Source organism: Drosophila ananassae (assembly GCF_017639315.1).
Source record: "Drosophila ananassae strain 14024-0371.13 chromosome 4 unlocalized genomic scaffold, ASM1763931v2 tig00000054, whole genome shotgun sequence".
NCBI lineage: Eukaryota > Metazoa > Arthropoda > Insecta > Diptera > Drosophilidae > Drosophila > Drosophila ananassae.
The window spans coordinates 1,283,151-1,301,554 of NW_025319037.1; the positions used below are offsets into that span (position 1 = coordinate 1,283,151).

The 18,404-nt window shown below is 40.4% G+C and overlaps 2 protein-coding genes across 2 annotated transcripts; both read right to left on the reverse strand.

The window, feature by feature from the left end:
• Window positions 1–10,559: 10,559 nt before the first annotated feature.
• LOC116655080 lies at window positions 10,560–12,808 on the reverse strand. The gene is made up of 2 exons (XM_032452144.2): window positions 11,645–12,808; window positions 10,560–11,591 (listed from the first exon to the last, which is right to left on the reverse strand). Exon 1 carries the CDS (start codon window positions 12,769–12,771, stop codon window positions 11,824–11,826), a length of 948 nt encoding a protein of 315 aa, XP_032308035.2. The 5' UTR covers window positions 12,772–12,808; the 3' UTR covers window positions 10,560–11,591; window positions 11,645–11,823.
• A 963-nt stretch (window positions 12,809–13,771) lies between these two features.
• Window positions 13,772–17,326, reverse strand: LOC123257719. Its single transcript, XM_044717644.1, has 2 exons — window positions 17,139–17,326; window positions 13,772–17,085 (listed from the first exon to the last, which is right to left on the reverse strand). Exon 2 carries the CDS (start codon window positions 16,961–16,963, stop codon window positions 13,772–13,774), a length of 3,192 nt encoding a protein of 1,063 aa, XP_044573579.1. The 5' UTR covers window positions 16,964–17,085; window positions 17,139–17,326.
• Window positions 17,327–18,404: the final 1,078 nt, after the last annotated feature.

The following is an 18,404-nucleotide window of genomic DNA, read 5'->3' on the forward strand; positions in this document are numbered from 1 at the left end:
AGGACAGATTAACTCCAGCTAACGCTGTCATTATTATTAAATAGGTTATCTAGCCTTCAGGGCAGATAATAACGGAGAGAAGTTCTCCCATCATATTCCGACATATTCAGGACCAACGCTGAGCGCACCAGGCCAGCGCACCAACCGGAGAACTAAGTATCCGCCACGGCTCCCAGCAGACCCCCTTCCCATCGGATTACGGTGTGGTGGAGAATTTGATAATGTACCTTCACCTGTCGAATATCAAGACGCTTTTAATAAAATTGTTCAGATAGTGGTGTGCGGTGTTTAATATTTAGGTACCTTGAACCACTGTGCCAGGGAAACGAAAAAGGGAAATTAAAGAAAGCGATGAGTGTGGTTTAGTAAAATTGTGAAGAATAAGATCATATAAAAAAACCTCTTGACGAGGTAAAAAAGAATATAAAAAATATTCTTGTTCGGCACGTGCAAGAAAATCAAAAAAAAAATCAGGCACGTGCGGAACAAGAATATTTTTTATATGCAATGCAGGTACACCTTTATAGCATATTTTCGTCTCTAAAATTGATATCAGATATTTTGGGTTTCGCATGCAGGTTCGTCACCGGTACTTTTCCTCGTCAAGAGGTTTTTTTTATATGATATCAGTTTTTTTTTTGTATATATTGATCTTCAATTATTTAAAATAAAACACATAATAAATAGAATACACTGTGCGACAAAAAAAAATCGAAATACACGAGATAGTGTAGGTTGTTAATCAGGTCGAAGAGAACTCAAAAATATTTTTTTTTTATTTTTGGAACCCTCCAATTTTTATTTATTTAAAAAAAAACCGTTTTTCGGGACTTTTTTGCGCTTAAAAATTCCTGAGCGCGTTTTTTTCAACCGATTTCAAAAATTTTCGGTGTTTTTCAATAGTTAAATGTTGTAGCTTTTGAAAAAAAATATATCTTCGATTTTGTTGAACAAAAAGGACAAAATTTTTACACCTGAAACTGAAGTTTTCGACTTTTATTCGTGTTTTTCGGATTTTGATGCCAGTTTTTCTATACAACTTACAAAAATTCGACCATTTTTGATACATATCAATGTTGTCCCATTCATTCTGAATAAAACGAGACAAATTTCATCAACAATTTATGAAAATTGGTGAAGTTATAACGCTTTTCCCGAAGATATATTTTTTTTCAAAAGATACAACATTTAACTATTGAAAAACACCGAAAATATTGAAATCGGTTGAAAAAAACGCGTTCAGCAATTTTTAAGCGCAAAAAAGTCCCGAAAAACGGTTTTTTTTTAATAAATAAAAATTGGAGGGTTCCAAAAATATAAAAAAAAATATTTTTGAGTTCTCTTCGACCAGATTAACAACCTTCACTATCTCGTTTCACAAGTGTTTTTTCACTGTCGCGTATTTTTTATTTACAAAGGTTTTGGAATTTGGTTAGTTGAAAAATTTTAATTAAAAATTTGCCCAAAATTATATTTAAAATTCAAAATTGTTTCGTAATTGTGGGAAACCAAATTGTTTAAACAAATTAACAGATAAGAGGCTTATCCTTATGAGAGTTTTTCTATATAATAAATTATCTGAAAAAAAATAAGAAAGGAAAGCTAACTTCGAACGGAGCCGAATTTGATATAACCTTGCAGTTAAACAGAAGCTTATATTACACGGTGCGACAGTGAAAAAACACTTGTGAAACGAGATAGTGTAGGTTGTTAATCTGGTCGAAGAGAACTCAAAAATATTTTTTTTATATTTTTGGAACCCAAAATTATGAAAATTGGTGAAGTTATAACGCTTTTCCCAAAAAAAGTCAACTCAACCTAGCGAGCGCTTCGGAGGAACAATGTGTATAAAAATAAGAGTATATTGCTTTCTTCTGACAAAAATTCTGTCATTTTTGCCACATATTAATATTGTCTCTTTAATACTGAATAAAACGATACAAATTTCATTAAAAAATAATAAAAATTGTTGAAGCTATAACGCTTTTCCCAAAAAAAGTCAATAAAACCATGGGAGCACTATAAGAAGAAGAGCATATTCCTGTCTTATACACTCCGGTACTCCGGAGCGCACGCTAGGTTGAATTGACTCTTTTTAGGAAAAGCGTTATAACTTCACCAATTTTCATAATTTTTTTATGAAATTCGTCTCGTTTTATTCAGAATGAATGAGGCAACATTGATATGTATCAAAAATGGCCGAATTTTTGTAAGTTGTACCGAAAAACTGGCATCAAAATCCGAAAAACACGAATAAAAGTCGAAAACTTCAGTTTCAGGTGTAAAAATATTGTCCTTTTTGTTCAACAAAATCGAAGATATATTTTATTTTCAAAAGCTACAACATTTAACTATTGAAAAACACCGAAAATTTTGAAATCGGTTGAAAAAAACGCGTTCACGAATTTTTAAGCGCAAAAAAGTCCCGAAAAACGGTTTTTTTTAAATAAATAAAAATTGGAGGGTTCCAAAAATATAAAAAAAATATTTTTGAGTTCTCTTCGACCAGATTAACAACCTACACTATCTCCTTTCCCAAGTGTATTTCGTTTTTTTTTTTTTTTGTCGCACAGTGTTATTATTATATTTATCGGATCGTATATAGTTGTCCGATCCTTATGAGAATTTCACCATCAAAAAAATTTCTAATAAAAATATTGGAAACAGCCCCAAGCATCTTTGAAAATAGCAAGGTTGTGCCATTTCCGATCGTTCAGTTATATGGTGAAACATAGGATTAGATTGCCCAAAACGGAAACCGTAGACAGTCCCATCGTTCTAGCTTCAAAAACAAGAAAGTTAAGCCAATTATCCTAATAAAATGTTGCAAATCGGATAAGATTGCCTAAAATGCAATCTGTACTAAACATATGACAGCTATAGGATATAGTCGACCGATCCTTCTGAATTTGGCCCATAAGATGTTTTGAAAAAATATAACATGTGTGGAAAGTCCCAACCCTCCAACTTAAAAAACACCAAAAGTATGGCATTTCCGATCAATCAGTTATATGGCAGCTATGGGATATAGTCGTCCGATAGACAAATACAGTACAAGTTAAAAGAATTTACTAGATATTTTCAAGTTTATTTCACACATACAGGGTGCTCCATCTTTTATGTCGGTATGTAAATATGGAATAACTTTGAGAAAAAACAACCGATTTCTATAAGTAATGTATTTTTATTCAGTTTGGTTCCTTACAATTTTGTTGGACTAGTTTTTAAAAACAATATCAACTAAGTGGCCACCTTTATTTGCAATTACAAAATGACTCCTTTTTTCTGCGTTTTCCATTACCTTTCCTAGCATCTTGGGTGCTATAGCGTCGATTTCAGCACGAATGTTTGCCTTGAGCTCGTCAATAGTTTAAGGGTGGTTGGCGTAAACCTTGCTTTTCAGATAACCCCACAAAAAGAAGTCCGGGGGGGTTAAATCAGGTGATCTGGGTGGCCAATCAATGTCGCCTCTTTTTGACACCAGACGTCCGTAAAATTGTTTGGCCGTATTTCAAGCGACTTTGGCAGTCTGCCGGCAATATTTATTGTGTTAATTGCACTTTATAAGGAAACAAACTCAAATCCTTCCTCAAAATGCGCCACATAGTGGTTTTACTGACGCGAAAATGCTGAGCGCGGCGACGATACGACACTGTTTCCAAAACATATTTGATGCAATCGGTTGGTAAATGTGAAAGTTATTCAGCGTTTACAACCGACATAAAATATGGAGCACCCTGTACATGAACAAGCTCAAAAACCCAGCAGTACTGAAATTCCTGTCACCGCCTTTTCCGGCCGTAATGTTAAATTTCGTTCAAAAAACAAAAACAATTCAATAAGGTTTGCCCTTCGAACGTCAAAACAAAGTAGGCGAAGTAATTCTGCAGGCCCTCTGCTGCTGCTAGAGTTCGAAATTACGCATATTCAATATTCGTTATTAATCACTTATATTTTCTTGTCATTCCAAATATTTTGCGCGGAAAACTTTAACCCCATGGTTCAATGACTAACATATCTGCCTTTTAATCGTAAGGTCGTGGGTTCGATTCCAAGCAGAAAAATCTTTATTATGGGTTGATTTTTGTTTACTTTAATTATTTTTAATATCACAGTCTCAAAATAAACTGTTATCTAATTGAATGCAATACAATTTAATATCTAATTGAAACAATACCTTTCGATTGGTATATAATTCATACCAATAATTTAGATCGGTTCCTACAGAAAATTTTTAAAATTAAAAAATAAATAAAAAAAGGTTTTTCCAGTTTTCTAGTTAAACAAATTGTTGACTTTATTTTGTGTGTGCAATATAAAATAATAAATATTAGTAAAGTATTGGCGGAATTGGTTTTCCAGTTTTTTTATCTTTTAATCCATGATTTGGCCCAAAAACGGTGGTGGTTGTAATTTAAGTAAAGCGGAGTTTTATTTATATGCATTAGATGCTCAGTGGGGGCATATGCATATAAAGCTTTCTATTCGTAAAATTTTGCATTTGTAAGTCTTCTCATTAAGACGTTCGACACTGAAACACAAAGCAGAATTACATAAAAATTTGCCCTTAAGCAACAAAGTTCGAGGTTGGCCGAGTGGAGAGCGTCGTGGTTCCTAACACGGAGGTTCGAGTCCTAGTTGAGTCAATGTTTATGTTTTACTTTTTAAGCCCTTTTTTATTTGGATTTTATTTTTAAATAAATAAACTAAAATCTGAAAAGATATACTCCATATTTTTTAGAGTATTGACCAAATATATGCAGACTCTAAAAAGCAAAGTTGCCAATCAAATACACACACATGTATAAGTAAATGCAAGCTTCACAGGAGGCTGCACAAAATTGGTAGCTGCACTTACAGGACTATATCTTGAGTTAACGAATTTTGCCAGATTTAAGCGATATATCAAAAATTTCATCATCTCAAAAGCTATCTCCACGTGTAATATAAACAGGATCAAATGAGCAAATTTTGAAAAATAATTGTTTTTCTTCATTTTATTATACCCTTGCAGAGGGTATTATAATTTTGGTCAAAAGTGTGCAACGCAGTGAAGGAGACATCTCCGACCCTATAAAGTATATATATTCTTGATCAGGATCACCTCCTGAGTCGATATGAGCATGTCCGTCTGTCTGTCGGTTTCTACGCAAACTAGTCTCTCAGTTTTAAAGCTATCGAGTTGAAACTTTGCACACATCCTTCTTTTCCTTGCAGGTAGTACATAAGTCGGAACGGCCGGGATCGGTCGACTATATCCTATAGCTGCCATATAACTGATTGATCGGAAATGCCATAACTTCGTTGTTTTTTAAGATAGGGGGTTGGGACTTTCCACACATGTTATATTTGACTAGCAAATCTTATGTACAAAATTTCATAAGGATCGGCCGACTATATCCTATAGCTGTCATACAACGATCGGAATTGGCATAACTTTGGTGTTTTTTAAGTTAGAAAGATGGGACTTTGTACAGATTCTATTTTGGACAAAATAATCTGATTTGCCAAATTTCATAAGGATCGGCCGACTATATACGATATGCTATATATCCAATAATATAAGATGCGTGGCGCCACCTAGCGGACTGTGACTCAACTGCAAGGGTATATAAACTTCGGCTCCGCCCGAAGTTAGCTTTCCTTTCTTGTTTTTAGTGTATTTTTTTTTGTGTACTGTAAAGACGTTTGGTCTCAATGAAAGTGAATTAGATATTTAAAAAACCTTTTCAACGGAATAAAGCACGTTTTAATATCTTTCTTAATTATAAAGTTATGAATTTTTTAGTTAATAAAGTTTTTTTTAATTTTTTTACGTAAGCTTAAGGTATTTCAAAAAGTTGTAGAACAATAGTTGCTCATAAGATAGTAACAAACATTTTCCAATATTTCCAGGATTGCCAAGAAAAAAATAGTGCCAACTGACAATCAAACGGACACACACTGGCTTCATTTTGAAGAAGAAGAAAAAATCGAATTTTTTGAATAACTTCTGAAAGAAATGTCGGATCGGGTCGGTTGTCCATTCGACGCGTATTTAGCATTAGAATGCGAATATATATTTGGGACTAAAATGTGTCCAACATCCCCACTTTAGTGATAAAAAATTTTTTACTTTCACCCTAATTTCTCCCAAACCAAATAACTTTTGGAATACGTTTGAACAAAAATTATCTAATTGAAGGAATACCTTTCGATTGGTATATAATTCATTTAGATCGGTTGCCTACAGAAAATTTGTAATTCTTCGGCTATATATAGAGTCTCCTTGCGCACGCCAAGGCATGCAGGTCGCCACCTCGTGGACTTCCATCCACAGTGATAAGGATCTCTATTGACCGACAATAGACGCCGAACAAAGCTACGCTTGGAAGAAAACTAAAACACTCGCGAAGTGGTACGGATATTTGATATATGAAAAATTTGTTTATAAATAAAAAAATCCGTAATAATTACAAGTTTAATAATCTATAATATATGACAAAATAAAAGTTATTTTTCAATTTTAATAACAAAAACTAAAAAAAATAAATTCATAAATTCAATTGATGAATCAATTTTTATTTTAAAAGTTCCAAATAAAAATTATTATTCAATTTTAATTATATTAAGATAAGTATATGGTATTTGCATCTTTCCTGCATTTTTTTCAAAAAATTTATAAGGGTGCATATGTATTTTAAAACTTATTGAGTATTGATATTATACTTAACTATTTTTTAATGAAATTTGTCTCGTTTTATTCAGTATTAATGAGACAATATTAATATGTGGCATAACTGACAGAATTTTTACCGAAGCGCTCGCTCGGTTGAGTTGGCCTTTTTTTGGGAAAAGCGTTATAACTTCACCAATTTTTTTAATGAAATTTGTCTCGTTTTATTCAGAATGAATGAGACAAAATTGATATGTATCAAAAATGGCCGAATTTTTGTAAGTTGTACCGAAAAACTGGCATCAAAATCCGAAAAACACGAATAAAAGTCGAAAACTTCAGTTTCAGGTGTAAAAATTTTGTCCTTTTTGTTCAACAAATTTAAAGATATATTTTTGAAGTGAAACTTCTTTAGGCGCGTAATGGATTTTCGGGGACGGAGTAAAACCGAGTCAGGATCGACACGAAAATGCGAGTACCCCCACCACCGCTCACCGTTCACTGTCCCTCTCTCACCATATGCGCTTGTTGAGGTGGGGGAGCCGCTCACGAACGTTATCTCTCTTCTCTTCTTTCCTCTCTCTAAGACACCAGCGAACTGCGCCACGCCTCAGAATGCTCTCTGGCTAATGGGAAAACAATTATTATGGTGTCGATTTATATCTCACCAGGTAAATCGATTACTGATATCAAAGATTTTATCCACCATGTGCTTCTGCCATATACAGAGGGTGGTTCGAGGCTATTGAATAAGAATTATCACGAAATTCCTATGATCATTTCGGGAGATTTTAATGTTAATTTCGCGAGGGAAGAATCTGTAGAGTTATTGAACTTTTTCAAAAACACACTCAATTTGGATATTGTTAATGATAGGAACACTAGCACGACTAGACACGGGACAACAATCGATGCAGTTTTTGCACGATTAATTAAGGATTTAAGTGCTCACGTATATATCTCGCACTTTAGTTACCATAACCCAATTATCACGACATTAGGAAATGATATTCATGAAATTGACAATGAAAATGGCACATGATTGGTAAATTGTCATTGTAATTTCTTTGTAATTTTTAATTGTTGTATTGTTATTTATGTAATATTGTATACTTGTGAATAAATTGAACATTTTTGGAACTATACATTAATCGAACGTCATTCATCTATAAGAAAATATTAGAAAAAGCAATTTCATGCTTCGTCGTTGAATTATTTAACCTCTAATTTTCAAACTAACCTAAGAGAGAAAATAGAGATTATGAAATGAAAATAGAGAGAGAGGAATACTAGAAGTTTCACTTCTGTCTTGCGTAGGCTTGACACACCCTTTTTTTTTCAAAAGCTACAACATTTAACTATTGAAAAACACCGAAAATTTTGAAATCGGTTTGAAAAAAACGCGTGCAGGAATTTTTAAGAGCAAAAAAGTCCCAGAAAACGTTTTTTTTTAAATAAATAAAAATTGGAGGGTTCCAAAAATATAAAAAAAATATGTTTGAGTTCTTTTCGACCAGATTAACAACCTACACTGTCTCGTTTCACAAGTGTTTTTTCACTGTCGCACCGTGTTATTAATATTACAAATTTTCTTATAAGATTTGTTTTTGTTGTGATTTTAGGCTACAATTACTGACATAAATCAGTCCCGACTTAGCTTTGATTTTCAGAGTTCAGGACTCGAATTCTAGACTAATTCAGGGCTGAAACTCCTCCAAGGAATAGAATTTCAAAAGTTTCAGTACCGCTTCTTCTAAATTTCAGGGGTGATTCAGGTGTAAGCATGATTTCGCAAGGGTGATTCAGATCTGAATCAGGTTTGAGGTATACTAACTGGTTACGACTACCTAGCACATATGTACATATGTATGTACATTGTATGTGTTTCGACACTTATATTTTGGTGTATGCTGGACCAGTCTGTTTATTTTCTCTTGTTAAATACATAATTGTTTTCTGTGAGATATGTATGCATGTATGTACATATTTTAGTCAAATTCGACGCGTTGACGCCAGAACAAGTTCGACATGCTCTTAATTTTTAGTGTAAACATACATACATAATTTACACTAGAGTTGCATATAACAACTCCGAAATACACATATTTTGTGTATATGCATACATAAATACCAAGCTGTGAACAGGAGTTACGTTTTATACGAATAACATACATATGTACATCAATACATGCATATCTTCGCCTAAAAAAGAAATGTTTAGAATATAAAACAGATTGAGTAGACAAAGTGTAGCTGTGAACAATTTTATAATTACACAAAAAATTATTCCACCTTATTACATATGTATGTACATATAAATCTAAGAATTTTATGGAAATATTACATATGTATGTATGAATGGTTGTAGGTACATGCACACATACATTCGTATGTAGTTGTATAAAGTAGGGAGGCAATGAAAATATCTTTTCCATACCTCAAAAAATTTAAGGATATAAATTTATTAGACAATGCATTAATCTTTGGAAAAAAAAATCGATTTATACTATAAAATCGCCATAACGCCTACAAATTTTCAGTAAATCACACATACATTATGAATGTACATGAGTACATTAAAGATACAGAACGACACCGATGCATATTAATATTGGATCAATTATAGGAGGAACAATTATGTGGAATATCGTAAGGTACATGCGAATATGGGTTTTCTTTATTTTATTACTGCAAACCCAGCAAATAAATGGTCAAACAAAATTCACCCAAACACCAAGCTCAAAATTTATTGATGCTTTAAATTTTGATAAAAATTGGAGTTACATAAAAAATCTTTCCTTTGCTCGAAGCTCACATGACCGTTCAAAAGAATACAGTCTGATTAATCTAAAGTCTAAAGCCATGAACAGCTTAATGAGCCAAAAATTTGCAATTTGGAGAAACAAACTACCGTTTTTTAATGAAAGACATCCCAGAGACATTCGAACCCATACTAAAATACCCGATAAAAAAAACAAATTTAAAACTGCAGAGCCGCAGATAGATGAATCAAGACTCAGGCGACTAGTTCTAAATGGCCTTCGAATGAAAAAAGTACCGGATATGAAAAAAGTAAGATTACCAATTCTAAATGTAATTTCAAAATTTTTTAGTTACATACATATGTATATCGCAGTAAGTTCGCACACTACTTGTATCGCAGTAAGAAAATAAGTAGTGTAAAATAAGAAAATCGCAGTAAAAACAAGAAAGGAAAGCTAACTTCGGGCGGCGCCGAAGTTTATATACCCTTTCAGTTGAGTCGCAGTCCGCTAGGTGGCGCCACGCTAGGAGGGTAATATAATTTTGGTCAAAAGTGTGCAACGCAGTGAAGGAGACATCTCCGACCCTATAAAGTGTATATATTCTTGATCAGGATCACCTCCTGAGTCGATATAAGCAAAACTAGTCTCTCAGTTTTAAAGCTATCGAAACTTTGCACACACCCTTCTTTCCTTTGCAGGCAGTATATATGTAAGTCGGAACGGCCGGGATCGGTCGACTATATCCTATAGCTGCCATATAACTGATTGATCGGAAATGCCATAACTTGTTGTTTTTCAAGTTACAAGGATGGGACTTTCCATGGATTCTAATTTGGGCAAACGTAAACTATCTGCCAAATTTCATAAGGATCGGTTGTCTATATCCAATAGCTGCCATATAACTAATTAATCGGAAATGCCATAACTTTGTTGTTTTTCAAGTTAGAAGGATGGGAGTTTTAATGGATTCCTCTTTGGGCAAAATAATTCGACATGCCAAATTTCATAAGGATCGGCCGACTATATACGATCCGCTACATATCTAATAATATAAGATGCGTGGCGCCACCTAGCGGACTGCGACTCAACTGCAAGGGTATATAAACTTCGGCTCCTCCCAAAGTTAGCTTTCCTTTCTTGTTTTTTATTTCATTCATTACCTTTATTTTTGGAGAAATTTTCACCCCCTTTGAGTAAAATGGTTAGGTGGGTTTGGTAGCTTCAAAAAAATAGATTTTTTTTATTGTCTTATAAATTTATACAGAGTTTCGAGAATATTGTCCAAAATTTTCAAGTCGATTCGAATAAAAGTTTCGGAGATACTTCCTTGAAAAGGTGGACGCTCGAGGTCAGGTGCAGAGCGCACACTTTAAACGCGTTTTTCTCAAAACTATGTTTTCAAAGTCGGTTGACAAGATTTCTCGGAACTACTCAACCGATCTTGATCAAATTTTGCACAGGCCTTCGGGATTCGATTCTCGAGAACTTAAACGAAGTATCACAACTATTTAAAAAAAAAAATTTTAACGAATTTCACTAATATTTGAATTTTTTCAGTTCACAAGGAAATGTTTAGTTTTTTCATTTGTCATGATTTTGTCGGGAATTGTGCTGTCAACGCGAAAGCACTTTTTTCCGAGGGCTCACCAGAAATGACGTCTCAATGACTGACTGCTTAATATTTCTTTTTGAAAATTTCAGAAATTGTTCTTCAAGTATGTTTATGCAATTTTTTTAAAGAAATCTATGTTTTCTCTCAGCTCAGCTCTCTAAGCTGCGAAATAAACGCACACATTTGAGTACGTGTGGTTTGTTTCAATATATTGCTATTTACTCCCAGCAGTACTGAAATTCCTGGCACCGCCTTTTCCGGCCGTAATGTTAAATTTCGTTCGAAAAACAAAAACAATTCAATAAGGTTTGCCCTTCGAACGTCAAAAAAAAGTAGGCGAAGTAATTCTGCCGGCCCTCTGCTGTTGCTAGAGTTCGAAATTACGCATATTCGATATTGGTTATGATTCACTAATATTTTCTTGTCATTCGAAATATTTTGCGCGAAAAACTTTAACACCATTGTCGCCGCTTGGCCGATCACGGGGAATGCCTTTAAACACTTCAAGCACTAGTGCTGGACAACAGTTGGAGTTCTGTGCTTTTTGATCGGTTTTATTCTGCAAAGGTTACATTGATTACTTATTTTTACAACTACTTATTCTTAACCTACCGCAGTTTCTCTTCCCTCTTTCGTGATGGCGCAAATCGGTCTTATTTGCTGGTTCCGCCAATTGTTTCCCTCTGTTTACCTTTTTTTCGTGGGACCAAATAATCTAAACTTAAAATACCAAAGCTATCGATACAAAAATACTGTGGCGCTTAATTTAAACTTAACTAACTATCGATAACCTAATCCGTTCCGCGACATCCCCACCCCCGTGAAGCAGCCGCATTCACCACATCCAGGACAGCTAACTTCGAAGCGGGACGCATTATAGTCTTGGCTCGATCGTTAGTCCGCACTGCCGCTCGACGAGGTACTCCATCTCTTCCGGTGAACACCTCTTCCACGACGCCTCGTTTCCACTCCCTTCGTGGTATGGCAGGATCACAGATGAACACCAGGTCTCCTCGGCGAATTGGCTCGACGTGCTTGCACCATCTCTCCCTGCGCACAAGTGTAGGCAGGTACTCATGCACCCATCTCTTCCAGAAACGGTCCCGCATCATCCTCGCTATGCGCCACTGCTTCCTGGTAGCGCATCTCACGACCTCCTGTCCGTCATCCTTGGGAAGGTCTGGAAGATCGGGTGCTCCCTTCAGCAAATCGTTGGGTGTCAGTGGAGCCTCCTGGTCCACCGTCACTGGTAGATGAGTGAGCGGACGAGAGTTCACTATGCTCTCCGCCTCAATCAGCAGGTTCTCCAGTACGTGCTCCTTGGGCGCAAGTTCTTTCATTGTGTGCGCCAGCACCTTCTTCACACACTGCACCATCCTTTCCCAGGCGCCACCCTCAGCTGGGTTCGCCGGGCAATTGAAGACCCATTCGACTCCTTTGGACGACAGCTCGCCCTGGATCTGTGCAGGCTCGAACACTTCGCTGAACCTCCTGGCTTCGCGGTCGGCTCCAACGAAGTTCTTCCCATTATCGCTCCTAATCCTGACGACGGGTCCACGTCGGCACATAAAGTTTCTCATGGCGATTATACAGGAATCGGTGGACAAATCGTGAGCAGCCACCCACCTCTTCTCCGTGCGTCGTCCAACCGTCACAAATAGCGGTCCAAAATAGTCCAAACCAGTGAACTTAAAGGGCCATCCGTTGGCCTCCAGCCGGTCCTCTGGTAGGGGACCCATCTCGGGCTGAGTTCGTCCTCGTCGAAGTATGGGGACAGTCCATGCAACCGGCTGCCCTTGGCGGCCTTCCCTTGGTCGTTCTCAGCAAACGCTTCTCGCTGCGATTGCCGTACTAGTGCGCGCTCAGCTTCAGCGCACTCCATCGACGTCAGTCCGTGATCCTCTCCATCGTATCGCAATCCACGGCACCGACGGATAAATCTGAGCACCCATGCGGTGCTCCTCAACAGTCGATTGTATTTCGAGAATCTCTGCAGGGATATGAAATTCACCATGACCAAAGCAAACTCACATTTCATTTCCTCTTCGTCGGGCGTCGGAGGGATCCACCCCTCGCTCGATCTTGGCCAGCTCTCCTCTGGTCCTCGTAGAAATGGTGGACCGCTTAGCCATCTCGAACCAATGCTCAGGTCCACGGCCTTGCGCGGCCTCGTCGCGTCGTCTGCCACGTTTTCGCCAGACGGAATCCATCTCCACTGGGACGCCTCCGTGGATTCCAAGATCTCCGCCACTCGATTACCGACGAACTGTTTGTATCTCCGGTGGGTGCTGCTTATCCAGTGCAACACAGTCTTAGAGTCCGTCCATAATACGCAGCTGCTGATCGCCACACCGTGCTCTTGCTTGACGGTGTCCATCAGTCTCGTGCCCAATACTGCTGCCTGAAGTTCCAGTCGCGGGATCGACATAGTCCTCATCGGAGCGCATTTCGTCTTGGAGCTTATGAAATGCGCCTGCACGTCTCCGTTCTCGTCTCCGTTCTCGTAAGCCGCTGCTGCGAACGCCGACTGACTGGAGTCCACAAAGATGTGCAGCTGTAGCATCCGCACGCGTCCACCGCCGAAGTAGTAGCGCGGACATCGGAACTCTTCGATCTTCCTCATTCCTTGCCGCCAATCCTCAAAGGCTGCGGCCAAATCAGCTGGTAGCGGCTCGTCCCAGTTGACTCCTTTCCGCCAAATCTCCCTCATTAGCAATTTGGCAGTCACCATGTAGCAGCTCAGGAATCCAATCGGGTCGAACGTGGACATGACCAGGAAGTAAATCGACACAAGTCAAATCCTGCATCTGCGTGTATGAAACTGTCGACGTAGTCGTCCACGTAGTGGTATTCCTTGATGGCCAGGGCTGCTCGCGGGTCTGTGCTGCTGTACTGCGAGGCATTCAAGGTCTTCACGTAGTCCGCCGAACATGGTGAGCAAGCTGCTCCGAACGTCATCACCTGCATCTCGTATGTGTCCGGCTCCCGCTGGTCATCTCCGTTCCTCCACAGGAACCTCTGGGAACCTCTATCTTGTGGCTGCATTAGTACCTGGTGAAACATCTCCTTGATGTCTGCACAAACCCCAACTGCTCCTTCCCGAAAATGGAAGAGCACTGCTGGAAGTGGTTTGTAGCGCTGTGGGCCTTTCAGCAGCGCTGAGTTGAGGGACACTCCGTTCACCTTGGCAGCCGCGTCGAAGACCAGCCGGATTTTTCCAGGTTTGTTCGGGTTTTCCACCCCGAAATGCGGCAGGTACCATAGCTTGCCTTCCTGGTACCTCTGGACTTCCTGGGGCTCCAGTCGTCGTGCATACCCCTTCTTCACGTAATCGTCCATCAATCCTTTATAGGCCCGCGCGAAGTCCACGTCGCGCCTCATTTTTCTTTCGATGTTGACGAGTCTCTTAAGCGCCATATTGTAGCTCTCCGGCAGTATCACCTCGTCGTCTCTCCATAGCAGCCCGGTTTCATATCGTCGACCTTCTCGCTTAGTCGACTCCTCCAGGATTCTCAGGGCCCGTGCGTCGCCGTCTGCATCTGCGACTGACGGCGCCAGCTCCACTCCGCCAGCTGCGACTGGCTGTGCCGGCTTTACTCCGAAATTCTCGATCTCGAAATAGTCGCTGACCATCTTCTCCAGAAGATTATCCTGGGGCACGGCTAGGAGGCACGAACTCTGAAGCGGTGAGCTCACCTTTCCGCTCACCGGTCCATACACCACCCATCCAAGTGCGGTGGCTGCTGCGAATGGTCCTCCAGATCCATAGCTTCTTGTTTTGAGGGGTATTCCAAGATGCGCATGATCCAGTCCAATTAGGATCCTCGGCGTCGCATTGTTGTACGGCTTCACAGGCAGGCGCGCATTTGCCTCCACTGCCTGTACATCATCCCGACGCAGGCTCTGCATCGGAAGGTTCAAATTGGCTACTCCGTACACGTTCTTCAGCCCATGGCGCTTTGGCTTGCCCGCTGCACTGATCTGCAGGCTGACCACTTTCGTGTGCTCTTTGGCAGATTTCCCACCAAACCATTGCAGGTTCAGTTGGCGACTCTCGCCTTTCAGGTTCAGGCTGCGGATGAGTTCGTCATCGATGAGCGTGACAGACGATCCTTCATCCAGCAGTGCATAGGTGTCGACCTGCGTATTCTCCCCGTACAACGTCACGGGTAGAATCCGGAATAGTAGGTGGCATCCAATCGAGTCAACGCAGTTCAGGTTCCGATGCATCAAATCGTGGCGGTCACTCGTCGATCGCCTTTCATCCTGCTCACGCCCCGCGTCTATAACTGCGGCTGACGTGGGACGGCTCCTCTCGTTGGAATCCACTGGTCGTGGCATTCCACTCCGTTTGCTGTTGCTTCTCTGGTCGCTCCTGCGGCCTCCCTCTGCGACGTACGGCTGTCTAGAATGTCCAGGTGACTCGTGGAGAAGGTAGTGATGCCTCATTTGGCATCCGTGGACGTTGCATCCGCGGCTCTTCCTGCAGAACCGGGACATGTGTCCGGGCTCCAGACACGAGAAGCATAGTCTCAACTTCCTCGCTGACTCGATCCGCGTCGTCGTAGAAACGCCGTTGAATTCCTTGCAGTCCCTGATCTGGTGTTGTCCCTCGCATATAGGGCAACATCTGGGGCGGTCGGCATACCGCTCCTCCTCGTGAACACTATTCGCGTGCAGGATCCTTCGCTTCGGTTGCTCCTTGGCTCCAACGTCCGTGACAGTGCACACCAGTCTTGCGAATTCATGAAGCCATTCGCTCAGGTGCACCACTGTCGGATACGGTTGTATCGTGGCCGCGTGCCTCGCCCAGTCCAACCTCTTGCTCAGCGGCAGCTTGGCGATCAGCTCCTCCAGTAGGGTTGGGTTCCCTAGGTGCTGGCTGCCGATCGTGCTCACCTTCGTTGCGAACGGGACGATCCTTGCGATGTTGGCCTCCTGAATTGGCTGCACATCGCGCACGCTATCCAGTTGGCTACGGATGAGTAGCCCCGGACGTCCATATCGAAATTGAAGCTGCTCCATAACGGCTTCTACGTTGCTGGGATGGATGAGCAACGACTTCACTGTCTCTCGGGCGTCGCCTTTCAGGGCTTTCACTAGCCGCTGGTTGTTTTCCAGTTGTGTACACCGGTAGGCTGCCGTTGTCTCCGTGAACGCGCACAGAAATATTGGCCATTCCTCTGGCTGACCGTCGAAGTCGGGAAGATCAGGCAATCTACGTGGCGTCCATCCAGGTATGCTCGCCGTCGCCACTTCATATGGCAGGTTCAATGGTGCAGATACCTCCAAATTGTGTGTCGGCTCCCGTGGCGGATGGACATAACCTAGCCCAGGCTGCGCCGTGGCGGTCACACAAAATGGCAGAGAATAGCCCACTGTTGTTGTTGGTGTGTATGTCCGTGTGACAGGTTGCCCGTTTGCATAATGGCCGCCCAGCGTCGGCGCCAAATTTCCACTCCATTGTGGCGGCAAACTTGCACTCAATTGTGCCGGCAACTGCAGCGATGACGTCACTCCAAGCTCCGTTTGCATCATTCCACTCAAACATGGCGGTGTATTCGCCGCACCGCTCACTCCAACGCCGCTTGCCCCGATTCCAACGGGATTCCTGGCGGCCTCTGCTTGTCCTCCACTTGCCCTTGCCTTTTCCAGCTCCGACTCGAGACGTGCGATCCTTTCCATCAGGGCCGCCACTTGCACAGTTGTGGGGTCTGCAATCTGCCCCCTTGCTTCGGGCTGCAGGTTACTTGCCGCTTTCCTGGCGGCTGTTCCACTTTCCTTCGGAGTCAGTGGCCGCTGCCGATCACCAGCCACACTCGCAGAGCTTGCCGGGGTGCAAGTTGCTGTGGCCGTGGTGGTCGCAGTTGCGGGAACACCCGAGGCTTCCAGCCTGGGGCTCCGCCGGGGCGAATGCTTCGTGGGCATCATGTTGCAGAGTGCGAATAAAAGAAAATGTCGCCGCTTGGCCGATCACGGGGAATGCCTTTAAACACTTCAAGCACTAGTGCTGGACAACAGTTGGAGTTCTGTGCTTTTTGATCGGTTTTATTCTGCAAAGGTTACATTGATTACTTATTTTTACAACTACTTATTCTTAACCTACCGCAGTTTCTCTTCCCTCTTTCGTGATGGCGCAAATCGGTCTTATTTGCTGGTTCCGCCAATTGTTTCCCTCTGTTTACCTTTTTTTCGTGGGACCAAATAATCTAAACTTAAAATACCAAAGCTATCGATACAAAAATACTGTGGCGCTTAATTTAAACTTAACTAACTATCGATAACCTAATCCGTTCCGCGACAACCATGGTTCAATGATTAAGGTATCTGCCTGTTAATCGTAAGGTCGTGGGTTCGATTCCAAGCAGAAAAATCTTTATTATGAGTTGATTTTTGTTTACTTTAATTTTTTATTAATATCGCAGTCTCAAAATAAACTGTTATATTCAATATTTTTTTTAAAATGGGAATTCTTAATAATTGAGATTGTTTTAAACATGAAAATTTGTAGAGGTATATTATAGTCTGTCACAAACTGCGCGCGATTCCTTGATAGCTTAGAGGCTTGCATGTCGGTCCAGTATACAAAAGCACTAAGGTAGGTTCGAATCCCAGGGTGAGTAATTATTAAATATAGTTTTCAATATTAATAATGTAATATTACTTAACATATTAATTTCAGGGGTCTGAATAAGGGGTGATTTCGAGACAATTTTCAAACCGGAATCCGGATTCGAAATCCGGGCGGATTCTGGGATGATTGATCTGAAATCAAATTCGGGCCGAGAGGACATTTTCAAAAATTTCAGTACGAAATTCCGGGCCGCTTGTTCTAGATTTCCGGGCGGATTCCGGCGTGATCCGGGGGGAGCACGGTTGAATCCGCGGTGATTGGTACTGCTGAGCTCAGCCATAAGGAAACTTTGAGCAATTGTGCAATAAAAGCATAATATTCGGACCTTAAAAAGTATATAGTAAATTCTCAAACTAAATATCTGATCGCTATATAAACTAGATTTAAGATTATACACAGGATCAAAAATTGTTAATAAGTGAGTTCTGCATGACAGAATAGTCAACAACTTTGTAGTTGGCTTTTTGGTAGTTGTGTTGTGGTCAGTTTTGGTCTTTGACTGATTTTGCTCACGAGATAGGACACATTTCTTGAACTCTTCCACTTCGTTTAAAGGAAGATCATACAAAAAAAACCTCTTGACGAGGTAAAGTACCGGTGACGAACCTGCATGCGAAACCCAAAATATCTGATATCAATTTTAGTGACGAAAATATGCTATATAGGTGTACAAAATTGCATATAAAAAATATTCTTGTTCGGCACGTGCAAGAAAAACAAAAAAAAAAAATCAGTCAC

Excerpts from the sequence above, each read along its gene's own strand:
- LOC116655080 (XM_032452144.2), bottom strand. The coding sequence starts at position 12,771 with ATGGGTCCCCTACCAGAGGACCGGCTGGAGGCCAACGGATGGCCCTTT.
- LOC123257719 (XM_044717644.1), bottom strand. The coding sequence starts at position 16,963 with ATGATGCCCACGAAGCATTCGCCCCGGCGGAGCCCCAGGCTGGAAGCC.